Source organism: Astatotilapia calliptera, chromosome 3 (genome assembly GCF_964374335.1).
Source record: "Astatotilapia calliptera chromosome 3, fAstCal68.1, whole genome shotgun sequence".
Classification (NCBI taxonomy): Eukaryota; Metazoa; Chordata; class Actinopteri; order Cichliformes; family Cichlidae; genus Astatotilapia; species Astatotilapia calliptera.
Window position 1 is genome coordinate 57,949,059 of NC_137424.1, and position 19,685 is coordinate 57,968,743.

General features: G+C 40.5%; 1 protein-coding gene and 2 long non-coding RNA genes across 5 annotated transcripts; 1 reads left to right on the forward strand and 2 right to left on the reverse strand.

The window, feature by feature from the left end:
- Window positions 1-73: 73 nt before the first annotated feature.
- On the reverse strand, window positions 74-18,504 carry LOC145419252 (NLR family CARD domain-containing protein 3-like). Of its 2 annotated transcripts, none has more exons than XM_026160424.2 (10): window positions 18,376-18,504; window positions 17,403-17,510; window positions 16,723-16,827; window positions 16,496-16,582; window positions 8,679-8,857; window positions 6,547-8,323; window positions 6,151-6,324; window positions 5,730-5,903; window positions 3,006-3,052; window positions 74-2,402 (listed from the first exon to the last, which is right to left on the reverse strand). In XM_026160424.2, the coding sequence occupies exons 2-10, from the start codon at window positions 17,489-17,491 to the stop codon at window positions 1,870-1,872; spliced, it is 3,165 nt and encodes a 1,054-aa protein (XP_026016209.2). In that variant the 5' UTR covers window positions 17,492-17,510; window positions 18,376-18,504; the 3' UTR covers window positions 74-1,869. The 2 variants fall into 2 exon arrangements, with proteins under 2 accessions (XP_026016209.2, XP_080154761.1); XM_080298635.1 differs by lacking the exon at window positions 18,376-18,504 and adding an exon at window positions 18,106-18,309.
- On the forward strand, window positions 7,549-11,212 carry LOC145425556 (uncharacterized). Its single transcript, XR_013906278.1, has 2 exons — window positions 7,549-7,688; window positions 8,634-11,212. It is a non-coding gene; the product is annotated as an uncharacterized LOC145425556 (long non-coding RNA).
- On the reverse strand, window positions 11,869-16,487 carry LOC145425549 (uncharacterized). 2 transcript variants are annotated; one of them, XR_013906270.1, is made up of 4 exons: window positions 14,708-16,487; window positions 13,423-13,558; window positions 12,553-12,717; window positions 11,869-12,475 (listed from the first exon to the last, which is right to left on the reverse strand). It is a non-coding gene; the product is annotated as an uncharacterized LOC145425549 (long non-coding RNA). The 2 variants fall into 2 exon arrangements; XR_013906269.1 differs by lacking the exon at window positions 14,708-16,487 and having other exon boundaries at window positions 13,423-14,687.
- Window positions 18,505-19,685: the final 1,181 nt, after the last annotated feature.

Sequence of the window (19,685 nt, forward strand, 5' to 3'; positions counted from 1 at the left end):
GTGGTGGGAACAGTCATATGGTTATTGTTCATGTGTCCAACAGCAGAGGGGAAGAAACTGTTCTTATGGCGAGAAATTGTGAAACAAAATATTTGATTAACAAAAAATACAAAAGGACAATAAAGTTTATGGTGGCTAAACCTAGTGGGTTTAAGTGAAAGTAAAAAGCAAGTAAAGAAGAGAATTTCAATAGAAAACAATTCCCACAGGAAACAAACCAGGATGTGTTTGGCAGTTAACTGGTGGTGTTATGTTTAAGTAGCATGGGTGCAAAACACAGTTATGCTGCTCTTTGATCACACAGTGAATGAGGCTTGTTTGCTAGTGCAACTTTGCTGCTTGCTCCACTTTTACTTCATCCCGAGAGAGCAGCTTAAGCTATCAAATCAACACTGACATAATGCTTTTAAAGTAGTGAGACTCGACCATATTTACCTCGTTAATGTATCTCAAAACTTTAATGTGAGGAATCATTTTTTCCTACAACACACTTGTTTCAAAACTTTGAGTATAATTTTGATATAAAATATTGTGAGCTGGAAACCAAGAGACAAACACTTTTTTTCCTCAGGGTGGTTATATTTCAAACTAACAACACTCCCTTTAGCTGTAAATAAATATAGTATACACTTCATGTAAAACACTTTTTTTAGCACTGATACTGTAAGCATGTTGGTCTGCTAAAGAAAGTATGTAATACAAACGCATTCATTCAAAAGATAATATGTTTAAAATGAGATCTACACCAACAGGTAACAGCCAGTGTGTAGACTTAACCTGGGCTGCGGTAAACTGCAGGTAAACTAGCAAATTAACAATGTGGCTTATGTGTAAGTACAAGAAAGAAGATCTGCTATCAACCACCTGCCTGCTTCCTGGCTGTTTGGCTACTATTCTGTTGTTTACCACACTGTCAAACTCAATGCTAACATTATTTTCCCAGTCCTGTGTGACAAATATGTGGTTTTAGAACTCATGTTTCATTATGATGAGTCATATAAATAACTCACATTACATATAATATTTTATATGTAGCATAAAAACTGTTAGGCCACTTAGTGAAGACAGGAGCTCCACGCCCTTTTCCACAACTTAGGCACTATTCCAGAGTCAGGAGAGCTTATTTTTGACATTTTATGACAGTATTGACAGTATCCATATAGATGTGTTGGCTAAAAGTGTAGCTATTTTGCAATCAAGCAGTTGAGGGTTTAAAATAAAAGTGAAATGAAAATTATCTATGGATGTTCACGGTTTCCTCAAATGAACCAAATTTTTATTTATTTAACTTAATCTGTCAAGAAATCATGCACTTCTTAAAAAACCTGAAAACATTTTTCATCACTTTAAAAACTGTATGTGTCACTAAAATAACCATATATACATATTCATACTTAAGGTTGTGTTTATAAAACAAGGTTACTAACAGAATAGTGAGCACATGTTTTCTTGTCTTATCCTCTCTGCAGGATCAACTGATCACTTCAAGAGGGCAACTTTTTTGACCTTGTGTTTGTCTGTTAAAGATAATGAACTGGTTCCTATACAGCACATTTCTGCTCTATTGGAGCACTCAAAGCACTTGTCTTATTTACCCATTCACAAAAGCACTATTTCTCTGCTCTTTCTACCTAACATTCACACTACAACAGGTGCGGAGTGTCAGAGAGGGCGGAGTTAGTATCTTATCCCAGGATAGTTGGCATGCAGGCTGAAGCAGACTAAGATTGAACCGCCATCCTTGTAATTACTAGGTAACCTGCGCTACCACCTGAGCTACAGCCACAGTGCTGAGGCTTCAACTGATGTCTAGCCTTCCTGAAGTTGTTTAGCAGGCATTCATTTTCTAACCTACAGTGAAACTTCTTTCTATGGTAGCTGACAAAACAATACAGAGGAACAGGTGTGAAGTTCAACGGCAGGGTAGAGGGGATCAGTGAAGGTTGTTTTGAAGGTGTGGAGGTGAATGCGGCTACCAGAATGAACTCTGTAAAAGGACAAAGTGCCAGCTTCCCAATCCAGATACACCCCAACCCGACTGGAGCGCAAACCCTGAGATGATACACAGACCTTCTCTTTGTTGTGCTGAACAAAACAACCATCATCAGAGCAAATCAGACACCAAGACTTGTTGTTTTTTCCCAGCTTGCAGTCATCCACATCTCCTTTCCTGCCAATGCTTCTGTATGTTAACCCAACACATAAGGGCTCTGACACCTCCATCTCCAGGTAGCAGCGCTCTTTTAGTCCCTGCTCACACAGCACTTGCTGACAGCAATCAAACCTCTCTGTATGATCAGGATAAGCCTGCTCCTCCGCCACCCAGGTCACCTTTCTGTTCCCTTCGAAGAGCAGCAGGTTCTTGTGAGCTGTGTTGGAGTCCAAAGTGAGCGCACAGGCATCTGGAGGTAAGAAAACACTTATAGAATCACTAAAGACTTTAATAGTATACCGTTTGTCCACCAATGGCAGTATGAAGTACATAGCTGTTGGGCAGTAATTTTAAAAAAAAATCCATCAAAAGAAAGTTGTTCCTGAGTTAAAAGTCAACATTCTTCTCAAAATAACATTTCTGAATACACGAGTGATGTTTATTTTTCCTCTTAAAGGCAGAACCATGACAGGAATGTTTAAAATCCATTACAATGAAGTTAATGTACATGGAATTGATCTTAAAAAGAAACAATGTATTTCTACGATTCTTAATATTTTATTGCTGTCCTTCAATATCCAGTATTTTTACATGTACCATTAGATCTAATAAGTCTAAATCCTTTCTCACAGAAAACACTATGTAAACTGATGGTGATTGTTTGTGGTGGTGTGTGGTAGAGACTGAGGGAGGCTCCTCGCTGGAAGCTCAGGTGAAACACAGAAAGCTGCTTTAAAACAAAAGTTCTGCCACATTAACCTGAAATGAGCATGTCGTAATTAAGTCCTGTAGCATCTTAATGCCTCTAGAATTCAGGCATTGCAACATTCAACAGATTCCTGTAGATACTCACATTTCTTCAATCCTGGGTGTATCCGGTGACTTCCACCATGTTCAAAACTGTGGAGGAAATTGAGTTTAAGAAATAGAAATGGAACTATTAATTAGTAATATATGCATCTATTCTGTTCACCACCCAACACCCAATATTGGTCTCTTGCTGGCCAAGAAAGCAGAGTAATGATAAAGCTGAGTGCATGCTGACCCCAGCAGCCGGAGTCTGATCTTCACCAGGTAACAGAGGTGATGATTATTCAGGATTGCAGCATTTTAGCTTTAAAATGGCTTTACAGGTTGATATATTAAATTTACTGTAGTCCAAGCTTTTCTTTGTGTTGTACTCACTAAAAGAAAGACAGTGTAGGGATTTGTTTGGTAGTAATGTAATAAGAGGTGTAACAAATTACCTTCTTCAGTGGGTGATTAAGTAAAATACTCCATTCCGTTTAAGAAAAGTATGTTACTTTTTTGAGTAACAACCAGGGTACTTGACTTGTTAGGAAACAGAAAATTACTCTGTATCACTCTACGAGTATTCACAGCATGAAACCACAGTAAAAAGGTGGCGGTGCTCTAATCTTTAGGAGGTGAAAAAGCAAAAACTAAAGTTTAAAACACTTTAGATTAAGATCAGATCTGTCAGGGTCCTGGGTCTCCTGACCCAGCGTTTTAGTTCTTTGTGATTTTTGTATTATTGTACTTGGTGTGAGTTTCTATGGTTTCTAGTTTCAATCCCTTGCCCTTCATGTTGCTCTGTGTCCCCTCTGTTCTGTGTAAGTCTGTGTCTGCATGTTTGAGTTCCCCTCTGTGCCTCTCGGTTCTTAGAGTCCTCTGCCTTATGGTTTATGTCTCTGTGTCTCCTAGTTGCTGTCTCCACTGTGTCAAGTTCGCGTCTCTGTGTGATCCTTCCTGTTTTACTTTGAAGGTCTGTGTCTTATGTGAATGTGTCCTGCTTTGCTTGTCTCATCAGTTCTAATTTCCCCCAGCTGTGCTCTCCTTCTGTGTCTCATTCTCCTCGTTACTTCCCAGTGTATTTAGTCCCTGTGTTTCTCTGAGTCAGTGTTGCGTCGTACCCTCAACAAGCTGTGTGTGTTTTGCCTCCGTGTTGCCAGTGTTTTGTTTCCAGTTCCAGTTCAGTGTTTTGTTTCCAGTTCAGTGTGTTCTGCTTCAGTGTTTTAGTCCACCAGCGTTTTTGATTGTCTTTTGATGCCTTTAGTTAGTAAGAGGGTTTCCAGCAATAAAGCTGCGCTTTAAGTTGAACTTCTGTGTCTGAGTCCTGCATTTTGGATCCACCACTCCTGCTTGCCCGCCTGCCACACAGCCAACCATGACAGAACGACGCAACCATCAAATGGATCCTGCGGACTCACGGTCTCAGTATCTCGCGCAGTTGTGGAATTACTGCCGGGAGGTAATCCACGCTGAGGACACCCCCAAGAGACTCCTTCAGGTGGTCTTTTTTTGACAACTTTTTGTCATCCACCCTCTGCACAGCTGTTTTTTTTGGACATTAACAGATTAAAACAACTAATAACAGCTCTGAGGGCTAGGATTTGCTTCGAACTGTTTGGCATGGGCGGTCCAGGCAAGGAAGGGTCAGCTACCCTCCTGGAAGCCCTCGCTGCCTGGTATTCTCAGCATCAGCATCCTTTCCCATCAAGATTTATCACTAAATCATTCGATCCTCCCTTAAGAGAGGGACTGCATCCTCGTTGCCTTCACCCCAGTACACCAGTGTTACCTGTGTCTCCAGTAGCTCAGCTCCCAGTGTCGCCTGCTCAGCAGCCACTCTCGGCTCAGGCTCCTGTGTCGCCTCTGTGTCGGCCAGTGGCCTCCATGACGGCTGGCCTAGTGATCTCTTCTGCTGGAGGGTCCGAGGGACCGCTCCGGCCTTCGTCTCTTGTTTCCGCTGGAGGGTCCGAGGGACCGCTCCGGCCTTCGTCTCTTGTTTCCACTGGGGGGCCCGAGGAGCCCGTCCAGCCAGCTGCCTCGTCAGCTGGGGGGCCCGAGGAGCCCGTCCAGCCAGCTGCCTCGTCAGCTGGGGGGCCCGAGGAGCCCGTCCAGCCAGCTGCCTCGTCAGCTAGGGGGCCCGAGGAGCCCGTCCAGCCAGCTGCAGCCTCATCACCATCCTCGCCTGGCGCAGCCTCAGGGTCCTCCGCATCGCCTGGCCCAGCTTCTGCCTATGCTTCGCCTGGTCCGGCCCCGTCATCGCCTGGTCCGTCTGTTCCTGCCTCGTCTGGTCCTGTGCCCACCGGGCCTCAGCCAGTACGCTTGACACTGGAGCGCCGCCGTTGGCTTCCGCACGGCCGGCCCCCTGACCTGTTTGGACTCCTGTGCTGCCGGCCCCCTGAACTCTTCTGTTTTGGCCTCCTGTGCTGTCGGCCCCCTGGCCGGCCCCCTGAACTCTTCTGTTTTGGACTCCTGTGCTGTCGGCCCCCTGGCCGGCCCCCTGAATTGTTCTTTTTTTTTTTGGGCTCGTGTTTTGTTTTGGGGCTTTCTTGTGCTTTAGTGTTTTTGTTTCATTTTTAGTTTGTTCAAGGGCTACAAGAAGGGAAATAAACTTATTCTCAATCGTTAATAGGAAATAGAAAGCATTTTGGGATGAAGACTAACAGAACATTTTGAGCTGGCTCTCATCCATTAAAAAACTTGTCAAACAGCTTCCTGGGGTGTTTCCGTGCTTGCTTTGAGCTTGGGGACCATTTTCCAAACAGTGGATGATAAAGGAAAACATTACTTGACTTGGCTGAGCCGGTATTGTGGATCATTCCTCAGCTCAGAGAGCTTCTTCTCTCCATATTCTCCTGGATAGTTGTAACTCAGGTCCAACTCTTTCAGATGTGAGGGGTTTAACTTCAGAGCTTTGACCAAATAATCACAGCCTTGTTCTGTCACCAGACACCCAGATAACCTGAGAAAAGAATAGTTTGATACATATAAATGCAGCTTTTAGAAGATTTAGATATCCATCAGCAGGACTACATCTGTTGCATCGCTGAAAGAATAAATGACTGCAGGAATGAGTATTTACAGGGCAGATGCTATGAAGAACAAGACCTGTGCTAAAATAACTTCTGCCCGGTGAGATCTGTTTCACTTTGTAGGAGGTTGGATGGGTTGTCTATGTTTATATTATGATACATAAACATGTAATGTACCTCAGAGTTTCCAGTCTGCAGCACTGACTCGACAGTCCTTTAGAGAGCAGCTCCACTCCTGAATCTTTCAGGTCATTGTTGCTCAGGTCCAGATCTCGTAGAGGTGAGAAGGGGTATTTGAGAGCAGCGACCAGATGATCATCCCACTCTTCACTTACTTTACAGTCTGCTAGTCTATGGAGGGTGATGGGTGTTTATTAATTTTTATAGAAACAAATAGATGTAAAGAAAAGGCATGTTTATAGATACTTAATGGCCAACCATGTGATTGCCATTTGTAATACAGAGGACTTGTCCCCTCTCCTTCCTCTTTTGCATTCTGGCTAATAGTCCAGTTCGCTGAAATTATTTAAGGGTGAAGAGTTTATCTCACAAACAAGAGTGAAAAAAACTTACAAGGCCTTTTTGCTGCTCCTCACTGCTGGTATCAGCCTCCGTCTGCCCTCATCTGATGTGTTGTAACTCTTTAAGTCCAAGAGTTCCAGATCATTCTTTGATGCCTGCAGCATGTAGGCCAGTGCAGAGCAGTGCAGGGGAGTCAACTCTGTTTTTGAATGATCTGACAGTGCGAGATATTTCTGAATCTCATCTTTGACTTTGTGATCTCTCATCTCGACCATAGTCTGGAAAAGGTTGATGCAGCTGTCTGGAGAGAGGTTCTTCCTTCGCATAGATTTGATGTGAGTCAACATTTTCTTGTCAGTATCTTGGCTTCGATCTGTTGGTGTCAGCAGACCATGAAGGACTCTGTGATTGGGTTCAACCGTGAGGCCAAGGAGGAATCTCAGGAAGAAGTCCAGGTGGCCATTTTTCTTCTCCAGCACTTTGTCTACTGTTATTTTAAGAAGTTCAATTAAAGTATGCTCCTTGCCCATTAAATCAAAGAAGATGCTGAGATCTTTAGTATCATTGTTAATGAAACAGTCATAGATGTAGAGAGCTGCAAAGAACTCCTGCAGAGTCAGATGTACAAAGAAGAAGACCTTTTTCTGGGAAATGATTTCTTCTTCCCGAAGAACTGTGGTGCAAAATCCAGAGTAGATGGATGCTTCTTTACTGTCAATGCCAAAGTCTTCCAGGTCTTCCTCATAGAAGATAAGATTTTTCTTCAGCAGCTGCTCAAATGCAAGCTTGCCGAGTTTCAGAAGAAATTTCCTCTGTGTTTTCAGAAGCTTCTCTTTGTTTGTCTCAACGTCCTTGTCATATTTTCTACTTCTGTGTTTTGTTTGGACACAGAGAAAGTGTGCCATCATTTCTGTAAGAGTTTGAGGAATTGCAGTTTCAACATCTCCTCCAAAGACTTCCTGGAATAACACTGCAGAAATCCAGCAGAAGATCGGGATCTGACACATGTTGTTGAGACTCTGTGAAGACTGAATATGTTTAATGATCCTGTCAGCAAGATCTGGATCATGATTAAATCTCCTCCTGAAGTATTCAGCTTTTTGTGAGTCAGTGAACCCTCTTATCTCTGTCACCATGTCAACATGCTCAGCATGGATCTGATTGGCTGCTGCTGGACGGGAAGTAATCCAGAGGTTTGCATCAGGAAGAAGGTTACCCTGGATGATGTTTGCTAGGAGATCCCTCACAGGTGCTGCTTCCTTGACAGATGTTATAGTCTTAATGCCTTCAAAGTCCAGCTGAAACCTGCTTTCATCCAGACCGTCCAGGATCAGGACAAGCTTGGTTTTGGTATAATCCACTGAATCTTTGAGTTCAGACAGTGTGGGATGAAATAAAGTCAGGAGCTCATGTAGGCTTTTTTCACCTGTAATCAAATTCAGCTCTCTGAAAGCAAGACTGAAAACAAAGTCTACATCCTGGTTTGCCTTCTCTTCGGCCCAGTCAAGAATGAATTTCTGCACAGAAAATGATTTTCCAATTCCTGCGACGCCCTTCGTCACAACTGTTCTGTGAGGTTTGTCTTGATCAGGCAATGGTCTGAAGATGTCACTCAGACTGACTGATGAACACGTTTCCAGTTTACTTGTGCCATATCTGAACTCATGCTCTGTACGAGGCCCTTCACTCTGCCCAGTGGTGATGTAGAGCTCTGTATAGATGTTGTTCAAAGGACTCAGCTTGTCATTGTTACCTTCAGACACCAAAAAAATTTTTTTTTGCATGGCTTCTTTCCATGTCTTCTTTGCCTCAAACAGTTTGATGTCATCTGTAACAATGAAATGCAAGATGAACAAGCCCAAAATTACATTGTTAATACCAAATGATTTCATTTTTTTAAATGGGAAAAATGCAAAATGACAAAGAGAACAAATCTTGAAATTAAAGTTTTCATTGGTTTAATTGTTTAAATTTTGGGTAAGATGAAAAAAAAAATTTAAATCCAGAAAATTCACCAATTACAAAGAACCCTACACACCTAAAAAATTGTGTATAAAAGAGATGTTTTATTAACAAGAAAATCCCAAATATTCAAACATTCAAAATACCGCTCAAACTCATTTTACATCTAATAAGAGTTTAAAACTTTTCTCATAGTAGTTATACAAATTCTTAATACTTACCATTGTCATCTTCAGTATCTTTCAGGTTTTTCAATGTTATTCTGGATTTCTTTCCACACTGTGGACAGGAGTCCTCTGCTGGTGAATCAGACTGATCTGAACTTACACACTGTTTGCAGGACTCATGTCCACACATGAACTGGACTGGATCCTTTAAAACCTCCTTGCACACTGGACAGCTGGATTAGATGGGAGATGAAGAAAACATTTCGTTATTATTGTGCATCACACACAGTGATATGACTGTATCTGAGGCAGCATTTGATCTACAAACAAAGAAATTATTCTCCTGTATTCAGAAACCTGTTGGCCTGGAGATTTATATCTATATTGCCATGGAAAATAAACAGCCTTAAAACATCACCTTCATACACCATCAACACCACATGATGCAGAATTCATAATTGAATTTGTGACTGTTGGAAAACATTGATCTATTTTCTGCATGAAAGCTCATTGTGTCATGCTGTGGGAGTGTCTGGTCGGGCGTGGTCCAGGTTCCTGTTGTCCGTCCCTTGGGGTGGAGTTGGCCAGCTCATCACCTGCTTTCAATCTCCGGGGCTCCACCTAGAGGGTTTTTAAGCCAGCACTGCCTGCCACTCCTCGCCAGTTCGTCCTGCTACCATCTGTGATTCACCACCCGTCGCACTCACTAGGAATGCTGGTTCTGTTTCTGTCCTGTTTTCCCGTCTGCTTGGAACCCGAGGACCCCAGACTCAACTTCTCCTCAGCCTGCCCTTCAGTCCGTACTTTCCACCTCCCTGGACACCTTGGAACCTGGACCGGACTCTCCACACTCTCCACCATCTCTGGAATGCTCTCACGGTAGCCTTTTCCCCGCCTAAGAACCGGGGTTTCCAAGTAAGCCCAAGACTATCCACTGGCACTACGTACCTCTGCCCCTTTCTCGTTTTTTTCATTCAGTAAAACCCCTCTTCTGTGTTTACAGAAGTTCCGTTCGAGTTCTCCCTGTGCTCTACGCCCGTTTCTCCGCCCTCGGACCTCCCTCAGTTTCTGCGAATGGTTTCTGTTAAACCTAGTCTTGTTTACGTTTCTTTTTCCTTTCAATAAATTATACATAGTTCAAGCAATCCTTGCTTGCATCCTTGTTTGTGACACATTGTTGTTACTAGATCAAGGTTTTTCTTTGAAAAAGCTATCTATTGTGTGCCAATATCTATTGAGGCCACATAACTGTTTCCCAATTAATCTGTTCTACGACATTATTCCAAAAAGCCTGCCTTTGTGTTCACGAGCAAACTAGATTTAGTGTAATGTTTCTGTATGAAAGCAAAGGGTTTTCCTGGTAAAATCCCATGCAGCTAAAACGTGCTGAACAGCTGCACTTAACAACACAGACAGTTGAAGAGCACATTGTCTCATCAAATTTGGGGCCCTTGAAGATTTATTTTTGCATCAGATACACTATTATTAGGCTAAATTTAATGAAGCATTAAGCATTACTCCACCAAAGTGACTGTGAGTGCTCTGAAATCTAATCCAGTTTTGTATTATGCTTCTTAAGGTGAAATGATTATAACTTTTTCAAGGAATCAAAATCTGAATCGTAGCATGAGCGAATCACTCAGGACTCACTCACCCCCTCCCTCCTGGCTCACAGCTTCTTCTTCTTGGTTGGCAACTAATGTTAAGGCGCATTACCGCCCCCTGGCTCACAGCTCAGTGGACATTTACATGAGAAAATATATATTTGACACATTTGAAGAAAATACTAATAAAATAAAATAAAAATAAATAAAATAAATGTTCCCTTTAGAATTTTTCCCTCGTTTTTCCTCCATGAAAAGAGAAACAAATTAGGTTTGAGTGAAAATGTACATTTTTTGCACTCTCTGGGCAACTGACTAAGTGACTCAAATGACACAAAAATCCGATTCAATTTGGTGAGTGACTCATTAAAACTCGATTCAGTAAAAAGAATCAAATTTACCATCACTATGATGCTCATACACAACTTTGTGATCTGTAGTGAGAGTAGGGAGTAGGGAAGAAGTGGGAAAGAACCAGGAGAGGTGGAGGTACGCTAATCCTCTGACTATTAATGCTAAAAGTCTACTCCTCAGTATTATACTTCGGATGGGAACATGTTCAGTGCGGTTCAGCACTGCTGAGAGGTGTGTCGGAGGTGTAACGTACTTGCATTCCTGTGTGAGTTAAAACTGTGTGCGTGGTTACCACGTGAGTATTGTAAGATAAGAATGATGTTTAACTTTATCTGTGTTTTTTACTAAGTAGCTAGTCCCATTACTATCGCTAAGATGCAGGAGAAAAATCATTTGTGGTCTTAGGGTGCCATCTAGTGGCTATGTCATTATAATTTAGATTGTATAACATTACGCTGAAAACCCACAGTATAGTGTTATACATAGTGGTTTATACACATATTCGTTCTTTCTGTTTACAGATGACCACACACACACACTCACACCCCCTTTACCTGCATTTAAATATATTGTAATTCAATCACATCCTGTTTATGCCATCTGCCTTCTCCTTCATTAAACTTATTTGAACTGCATCACTGTGGAGTACCATTCCTTCTGACCGAGGACGACTTAGCTGAAGCGTGATCGGCAATCAGTGCAATCATATATTACAATTAGCATACCTGGAGAAAAGAGGAATGATAGTCAGTGGAAACAAGACAGAACGGTGAGAAAGAGAGGGAGACATGTGGAAGGGTAAACATGCAGAGATAGTGAAGGTGGATGAGTTTAATACCTGGGATCAACCATCCAAAGCAACAGACAGTGCACAAGAGATCTGAAGCATACACTCAGAAAAATAAAGGTGCCAACTGGAACCAAAAGTGGTTCTTTAGACTGATGCCATAGAAGAACCTTTTTTGGTGCCACAAAGAACCTTTCAAACAATGGTTCTTTGAAGAACCATTTCTTTCAGTGGTTCATTAAAGAACCATTAAAGGTTCCCCAAAGAACCATCAAGAAATGGTTCTTTGGGGAACCTTTAATGGTTTTTCAAAGAACCTTTTTAAAAATGGTTCTTTAAAGAACCATTTTTAAAAAGGTCCTTCAAATGGTTCTTTAAAAGAACCATTTTAAAGAACCTTTTTTGAGTGGTTCTTTAAAAAAACCATTTTAAATCTTTCAAAATAAAATGCATCATAAATTGAATTTGAGTAGGGTAAAATAAATACGAGCACAGCATAGACATATATTAATGGTTTATTGTCATTTTGTAGTTACCAAAAGACAAAAAGGCATTTTAACCCTCAGCACAACATCACTACTAATACATGTCACATATTAGTGTTTTAAACAGTAATAATTAAATATATTTGCTATACTATAAATAAATATATATAAATACTATAGCTACAGATAACACAACAATACATGTATTGTTTAATTAATAAAACATCAGAAAGTGATAAAACACATTAGAAATAGCAATAGCTTCATAACAGACCAATAAATCAACACATTTTCATCAGCAGATGTTTGCATGTTCAGTAAAAACATTTCAACAACAAGTTTATGATTAAAATGATCAATGAACTTTAGCATTACGCTATGTAATGTACGTTTCATGTTGTACTCATGGTCCTTTGTTAGTCCAGTTTAGGACAATGTCTCTGACGTATGTATCATATCAAATATATGTCATATCAAAACAAGCCCACACCTGCAGTTGTTTCAGTTTTTCACTGGTGTTTCCTGGTGTTTCCAGTCACTCAGGCAGACATCCATATCAGCCAACCAAACGACAAGCTCCTCCCTTTGTGCTTCAAATCCCTCCCACTCTGAGACAAGGAGCTGAAAGAGAGAGAAAAGAGTCAATTATAAAGAAGAGAGAGAAGTGAAACCCTCCTCAGAAGGTCTGACTCGCATACCTGCAGTTGACCTGTGATGGACTCCAGTTTGGCGTTCACGTCATCCCTTGCTGTTGCCAGCAGCCGAGTCTGCAGGGTGCCCTGGAAGAGCTGAGTTAATGTTCGACTCCTCCTGGTCAGGCTCTCCAGCTGGATGAGCTGAGGTCTCCCCTCTCACCGCTGCCTCTGAACACAGAAACACAAATTGCATCTGAAGCAGGAGGTGCAGATTTTTTTTGCTATTCTTTTCTAAATCCAGGCTTGATCACGTGGAGGTATTTGGAAAACTTTTTTGGCCAGTGGACGACTGTTGTCTTGCAGAAAGTCAAATCAATCAAACATATGCGATACACAATCAATTCACAAGAACACATTATAAAAAATAAGTCCAGTTCTTGCCTGATTTCAAGTGAAATCTGCATCAAAACAGGGTGACAGAAGTAAAACGAGTGCACAAAGCCTCACTTTTTACAAGCCTGCTATTACAGTTCTCCTCTATGCAGACGACTTTCCTGTTTTGAAGGCACAACTTGGATCTGCTGTACGAATCTTATGGATACACACTAAATGAAACAATAGTGTGCATGACTCCAGATTCTGATCCCTCATCCTAATATGGTCCCAACATAGCAACAGCAATAAAGCAAATGTTGAGGCTTCAAAATACAAAGTCCATAAACCAATGGCTGACATGGGTTTTATCATAAGGGTGATAAATATACAGATTTCCGTCTGTCTTAGAGATTTGATGTTCATTTACCTGCAGATGCACTATACGTACCTGCTCTGTGGTTTTTCACAACATTTTGCACATCACTATTTAATACAGGAAGTAGGTGAACTAAAACAAGTCATCTTTCTTTGTGAGAGGACCATATTAATGAAACAAACCTCAATGACATCATAGGGAGCCCTAAAGATCTCTTCCTCCTCATCCAAAGCTTCCTTCTCCTTGTCCTCGCCTTCCATCCAATTGTAATTCAACCTAATTGTGTTTCTCCCCCTCCTCTTCCTCATTTTGTTGGAGCTGTGAACACAATTAATGTGAATCTGGATTAATTTGTGCAAACAAGAAAAATCTACAGCTTTTTGGTCAGAGGTGCTCTTGTGATTTAAGCCGGGTAGAGTAGATTTATGTGTTGATGCTGCCTGCTTCAGCTCTGGCTGCTGAGTGATATTTACACCCTGGCTGGATTACAAACTTTAACCATGTGCTGAACTTTGGCCCAGCGTTATAATAATGTATAATGTGTATGTGTTAGTCCCCATAGGGAAATAGTTCCTCTGCATTTAACCCATTCACCCAGTGAAGCAGTGGGCAGCCATCAATGCAGCGCCCGGGGAGCAGTGTGTAGGGACGGTACCTTGCTCAGGGGTACCTCAGGGTAGCCGTTCAGTGGAGTTGAACCCCCGACCTTCCGATCATGGGGCCACCACTCTACCTACTGAGCTATCCCTGCCCGTTAATACCTCTTGTTAGTATAACGACCTCTTCTTAGCTTGTATGTATGATGTATGATGGTGGGTAAATGAAATATACAAAAAAATTAACTATATTACAAAAGAACATCTATCTTGGAAACATCAAATGACCGGAGCATAACTTGTCAACTAGTCCGAAAATAAGTTATACAAGAACAGTCAAAGACACCTTCTCATGTCACATTTCTATTCATTTCTATATAATTCGATTAGACAATAAAGAGTTATCTAATCTAATTATTCATTCAAAACTCTTATGCATAGCTGTATTTTATACAGCTCATACAGAATTCAAGGTACAGGTTCATGTGAGTATTTAATGTACGGCTCAGATCTACAGAATTTCAGAGTTTCTAGAGCAGACACAGAGCTCACGTCACAACAGGCTTCAGGCGCCATTTTAGTGACTTTAACAACATATTAATTTTAATTTCGGTCTAGCTGACATTAGGTTATGTACGCAGCACGCAATTGAACCACATATTTTAGAAGCCAAAGGTTCAAATTAGCTGGAAGCAGCTTCACTTAATTATAACAGTGGTTTTGTTAGGAAAACCGTTGGATACTAAATTGCGTTGACCTCAACGGCTAACGTATCTAGCTAATCGCTACTGTTAGCACAACATTAACAGCAAGCTACAATGACGAGTAACAAAAATAAAACCGTAATAAGGTTTTAATGAAAATGTTTTACCTCTTCCAACAGTCCCAGAATCCACAGCTTCAAAGTCCAGCAGGTACTGAAGACTGTTATCCGTTTCGCTGTCACCGTCCGTGAGAAAGTGTTTTTCCCCCCCCCGAAAGGTCAAGGCCCGCCGCTCGCGCACTCTGTCTGCGCATGCGCATCCCAACGACTGACCCCCTCCGTCCGCTCCCGGGAGATTATAGTATGACGTGTTCTGACGTCACTCTCTCTCTCCCTGTCATTTATTTGGCTCGAAACACATATTAACAAATTGCTCAGTGATGAACAACTACTCAGATCATTTACCTAAGCAGTGCGCTTTGTCAAAACGAAGTGTGTGTTCATTACACTGACATTCTGTTCTGCAATTGTTATTTACTTGTATTTTATAATTTGACTTTACATACTGCTGGGTGGTTTGTAAAGTTTACAATAACTAGTATTATCATTATGCTATATTTTCAAAAATATATAATAATCTCAAAAGTAATGCCTTGGAGTAGAAAATAGTAATGCTTTATTAAAATTTAAAACTAAAGTACAGTACTTGAATGTGTGTATTGTGTCTACTGCTTGTTAACTCACCATATTCATAATGTGTTTGTGGGGTTAGGGGTGTGTGTCTGTGTGTGTGTGTGTGTGTGTGGGGGGGGGGGGGGGGGGGGTTAGGGTCTTTAGGCTTTGGCCCCCACCCCTGCCACCAGTATATTTTTAAGGAAATATTTCTAACTTTTATTTGAATATTCAGTTTCCTACCATCTTCTCTTAAAGGGTAATTGCCAGGTAACCCGCCCTCTCCCTTCGCACACACATGCACACAAAGAAAACACACAGTATAATTCACAGCCTCATTATAGTGAATAAATATTTATGCCATTTACACCATCAAACTTAGATTGCTAAGGATGAAGAACCTTTTGTTCTTTAAAGAACCATTTGTAATAGCTGAAGAACCATCCACAAAATAAAAAGGTTCTTTGACGTATGATGGTTCTTTAAAGAACCATGAAGACATCTGAAGAACCATTTAAGAACCATAATTTTTCTGAGTGTAGAGTGATGGCATGGTGGAGCGGGTGGAGATGAGAGTCATGGGTAATTTGTGATAGAAGGCTAACAGTAAGAGTAAAAGGGAAGGTTTACAAGATGGCAGTAAGAGCTGTTACAATGTACGGTTTAGAGACGGTGACTGAAAAAGAAACAGAAGGCCGAGTTGAAATTTGTCATTGACAGTGAGCAGAATAGACAATATCAGACATGCGTACATCAGAGGGACAGCTCAGGTTTGGAGACAAAGTTAGAGGTAAGGCTGAGATTGTTTGGACATGTGCAGAGAGAGGATGGTGGATTTACTTGACAAAGGACTCTAACATAGAGCTGCCAAGCAGGAGGAAAAGAGGAAGACCTCATGACCATGGATGTAGTGAAGAATGACACGCAGAGGATTGTTGTAAAAAAAGGAGCATGCTGGGAGCTTTATGTGACTCCTAAAGAAGATGAACACAGCCTATATAGGTGCTGTTTTTAAGAGGATCAAATGTTTGCTTTTTCAGATGGGTTTGAAAACTCAATGTGAAAACATGTCTTTGTGGAGTGTACACTTTGTTTCCATGCATGCTATGATTTGGGTAACTGGGTAAATATTGGGATCAAATTGAAAATTGAACTGAATAAAATTGCCATGCAAAAATACAGAAAAATCAACATGCCACATGTGAAACTGCAGGTCAGTCAAATCAGTCTGTCACTTAATCTTTAATGTGCTAAATTCATTCCTTTGGGGGAGAAAAACTTTACCTTTGTGTCTTTCCAAAGTTGACTGGTGTGTACATGGATCCTTCACTCTTCATAGAGACAACACTGGGAGCTCTGGACTCAGTTCCACTAAAAACGGAGATATTTGTATTTATTCCACAAACAAGAAACCACCTGTGTTTCTATTGTATTTGTTTCCAGGAAAAGTGAAAGAAGAATAACTCTAACAAATTAATGGAAAACATTTTAAAGTACAAAATAAGGATTACCCCTGATGTTGCTTGTCACCAAAATTAGCTGGCTGGTACATGGATCCATCACTCTTCATAGACACAGAGCTGGGACCGGGAGAGTCATCTCTATTCTTCTGTGAACTGTTCAGAACAGGATATGAATCTTTTTTTTTCTTTAAAAAAATAGCAGTGAACCTTGATCCATGATGGACCTCTGAGCTAAATGCTAATAGGATGGCAGAAAAGGAATGTGAAGGCAGGTGACAAATGAAAGGAAAAACAACAATATGTTGGTGCGCTGGTTACAAGAAGTGCATCAAGTGTCTTGTGAACTTTACGTGAGGGTGAACTCCATTCTCCTAAAAGATTTCCCTCTCACCTGATCAAGAAGCCCCAAACTTTTCCACAGCTGCTCAGCTGTTTGAGATCAGGCAAACATGTTAGACCAGAGTAACATCATTTTCATCCTCATCAGGTTATTCAGTGAGACCTCGTGTCATGTTCTATCACTCAGAACAACTCCTTAATAATTTATAGACTCTTCCCTCTAAGGGGGTCCAAATCCTGCCAGCATAACATAGCCACTTTTTCCTTTAATATGTAACCTATCTGTAAGTATTAAACAAAGAGAGCTCTGTGTAGATAATAAACTGTAACCACACTGCACTAAAAACCGTTTTCCAATGTAGAGTTTCTTTATTTTTGATCGGAGATACCTGACTAGCAGCCCACTGCGGGAGCTGATTGGCTGTTTGGAGAGTGAGGGGGCGGAGTCAGCTTGTTTTCTCTTTCTTGTCTCAGACATTTCTGCAGCTGAAACACAACTAACAGGAAAAAAAACAGAGAATAGTTTGTAAATGATAAAAATCCAGCTGTACAGACTTCATACAGTTTATTGGCAATTCCAGTGTTAAAGAGCCTTCCTCCTGAACCTGAACTAAGATGAGCTGCAGTGACAGCTGGCAGCCTGTAGGTGGCAGCAAGATCTCATCATTATTTCCCCTCCTAGACCCTAAATATACTTTGTTAATATTCAATAAAGTTACTCTTTATTTACAGATCTAATATTTTTTGGTAATCACTGCACTGTCAGGTAAGATTTAAGATTATCTAGATTACTAGTAAATCACCAGCAGCAGTGGGTGAGTAAAGTGAAGTGGTGCGCCCCTGGACCTGTATCTATTATCGGCACTGGAGCTGTGAGTACAATCAGAACTGTGAAAACTAAATTGATGAGCGTGTTTGCCACTAAATTTGCCCGGGATGTAGATGCAGAAACTCTTGCTCCGTTAAGGTCTTTTGTTTACACGGATGATCAATGACAGCGTGAAGGTGAAGCAGGTATTAAAAACAAGTTAGAATATCTATTTCAATCATACTATGAAGCAAGTCAATGGAAAATGGAAGTAAAAGACTTACAATGCGAATTTGACTCGGTTTTATAACGTTACTGGAGTGTTTACAGAGTTAAACGTGGACATATGGTCGCTCCTAAATAGTAAATTATAAAAAGAATCAGTTTGAATTCGTTTACGCTGAGTCGCTGTAAACTGTGAAATCTGCTGCTGCGATGATCCTTCTTATGTGCGCAGTTACTGCAGTAAAACAAGATGTCGGCTGATTAAAAACACACGCATCGCTCTGCCCGACAAAAGTCGACATAAAGCAGGAAGATAGGCGGTGACTTACTTTCACGCCATAAGAGTTTTGAAGTCTTTCTTATAACTCAATCAGTTATTGTGAAGGTTTCCTGACTCGCTGCTGCACTAAAGAATGGCACAAACTGGAAACTCTGTGTGTGATCTGTTGCTGATTGGACTGGATCGTTAGAGTCACATTAAAAATATATACTTTTGATCATTTTGAGAAAAAAGTTGAAATTTTATTTGTTGTTTCAGGACAAACTGCCACAGCTACTTATCTGTCTACAAAATACCTTGTTTAGATGAATTAGTGAAAACTTATTTCATAATCAGTTTTTGTAACAAAGAAAAAAAAATTACAAAAAATTACAAATAAAATTACAAATATTAAAAAACATATTTATAATATAATAATATAATATTTATTTTATTTATAATATTTCTCTTTTAACACATATTATGTGTTGATCAGGATAAAGACATTGAAAAGAAAAACTGGTGCATCTTGAAAGAGTGGATTTGTAGAAAATTAAATGTCTGGTAATGGACAGATGCAAATTTATCAATAATGACGATGGTTAAACCCTAAGGCAATAAAGAGGGTGATGATAAAGTGGCAAGAGAAGAGTTATTTAAACATTTTATATTTTCAAAAGCATCTTTTTTCCCTTCAGGCTTTTAGCTGAGTCATCATGAAGTGTTCACTGGAGCCTTTTGTGGCTGGTATCTGGAATTGGTTGGATTATAGGAACTCGATAAGTAAGTATTAAATCTGGTTCTTGTCATTCTTTCACTGAATAGAGAGAACATGACTCAGTTGGTCAAAACATTTATAATTATTTATTCAGTCATCTTCTGGAAGAGAGAGACATGTATGGGCTCAAAATGCTTTTTTACGCACACAAATCTTTTTTACACATACAAAACCGATTTACAAGTACAAAATATTTATGACCACATTTTGAGCCCATAGGACATACACAGCCCAAAGCCAGTTGCAAATCTCTAGCATTAGAAACCAAAAATGTGTATCATATAGGTGTTATTTTGGTCCTTTACACGTCACACATTGATTCAATAAAAATAACTCATTCTGAGCTAACTTGATGTGTGTGTGTGTGTTACTTAGTTCTGCTTTTTCTCCCTGTACATGACTGAATTAACTGAAGTAAACTGAAGCTAATGACAAATCAAAGGTGCATCTATGTTCCTTACCTAATGTGTGGTTTCTACACAGCAAATTCAAAAGTGTTAAATGTTTTGGTGTTAATAGTAGTGATGGCCCGCTTGAAGCTGGCGCTCCGGAGCGTGTGTCGAAAAAAACAACACACTGGTTCAGAAGCACTGTGTCGAGGC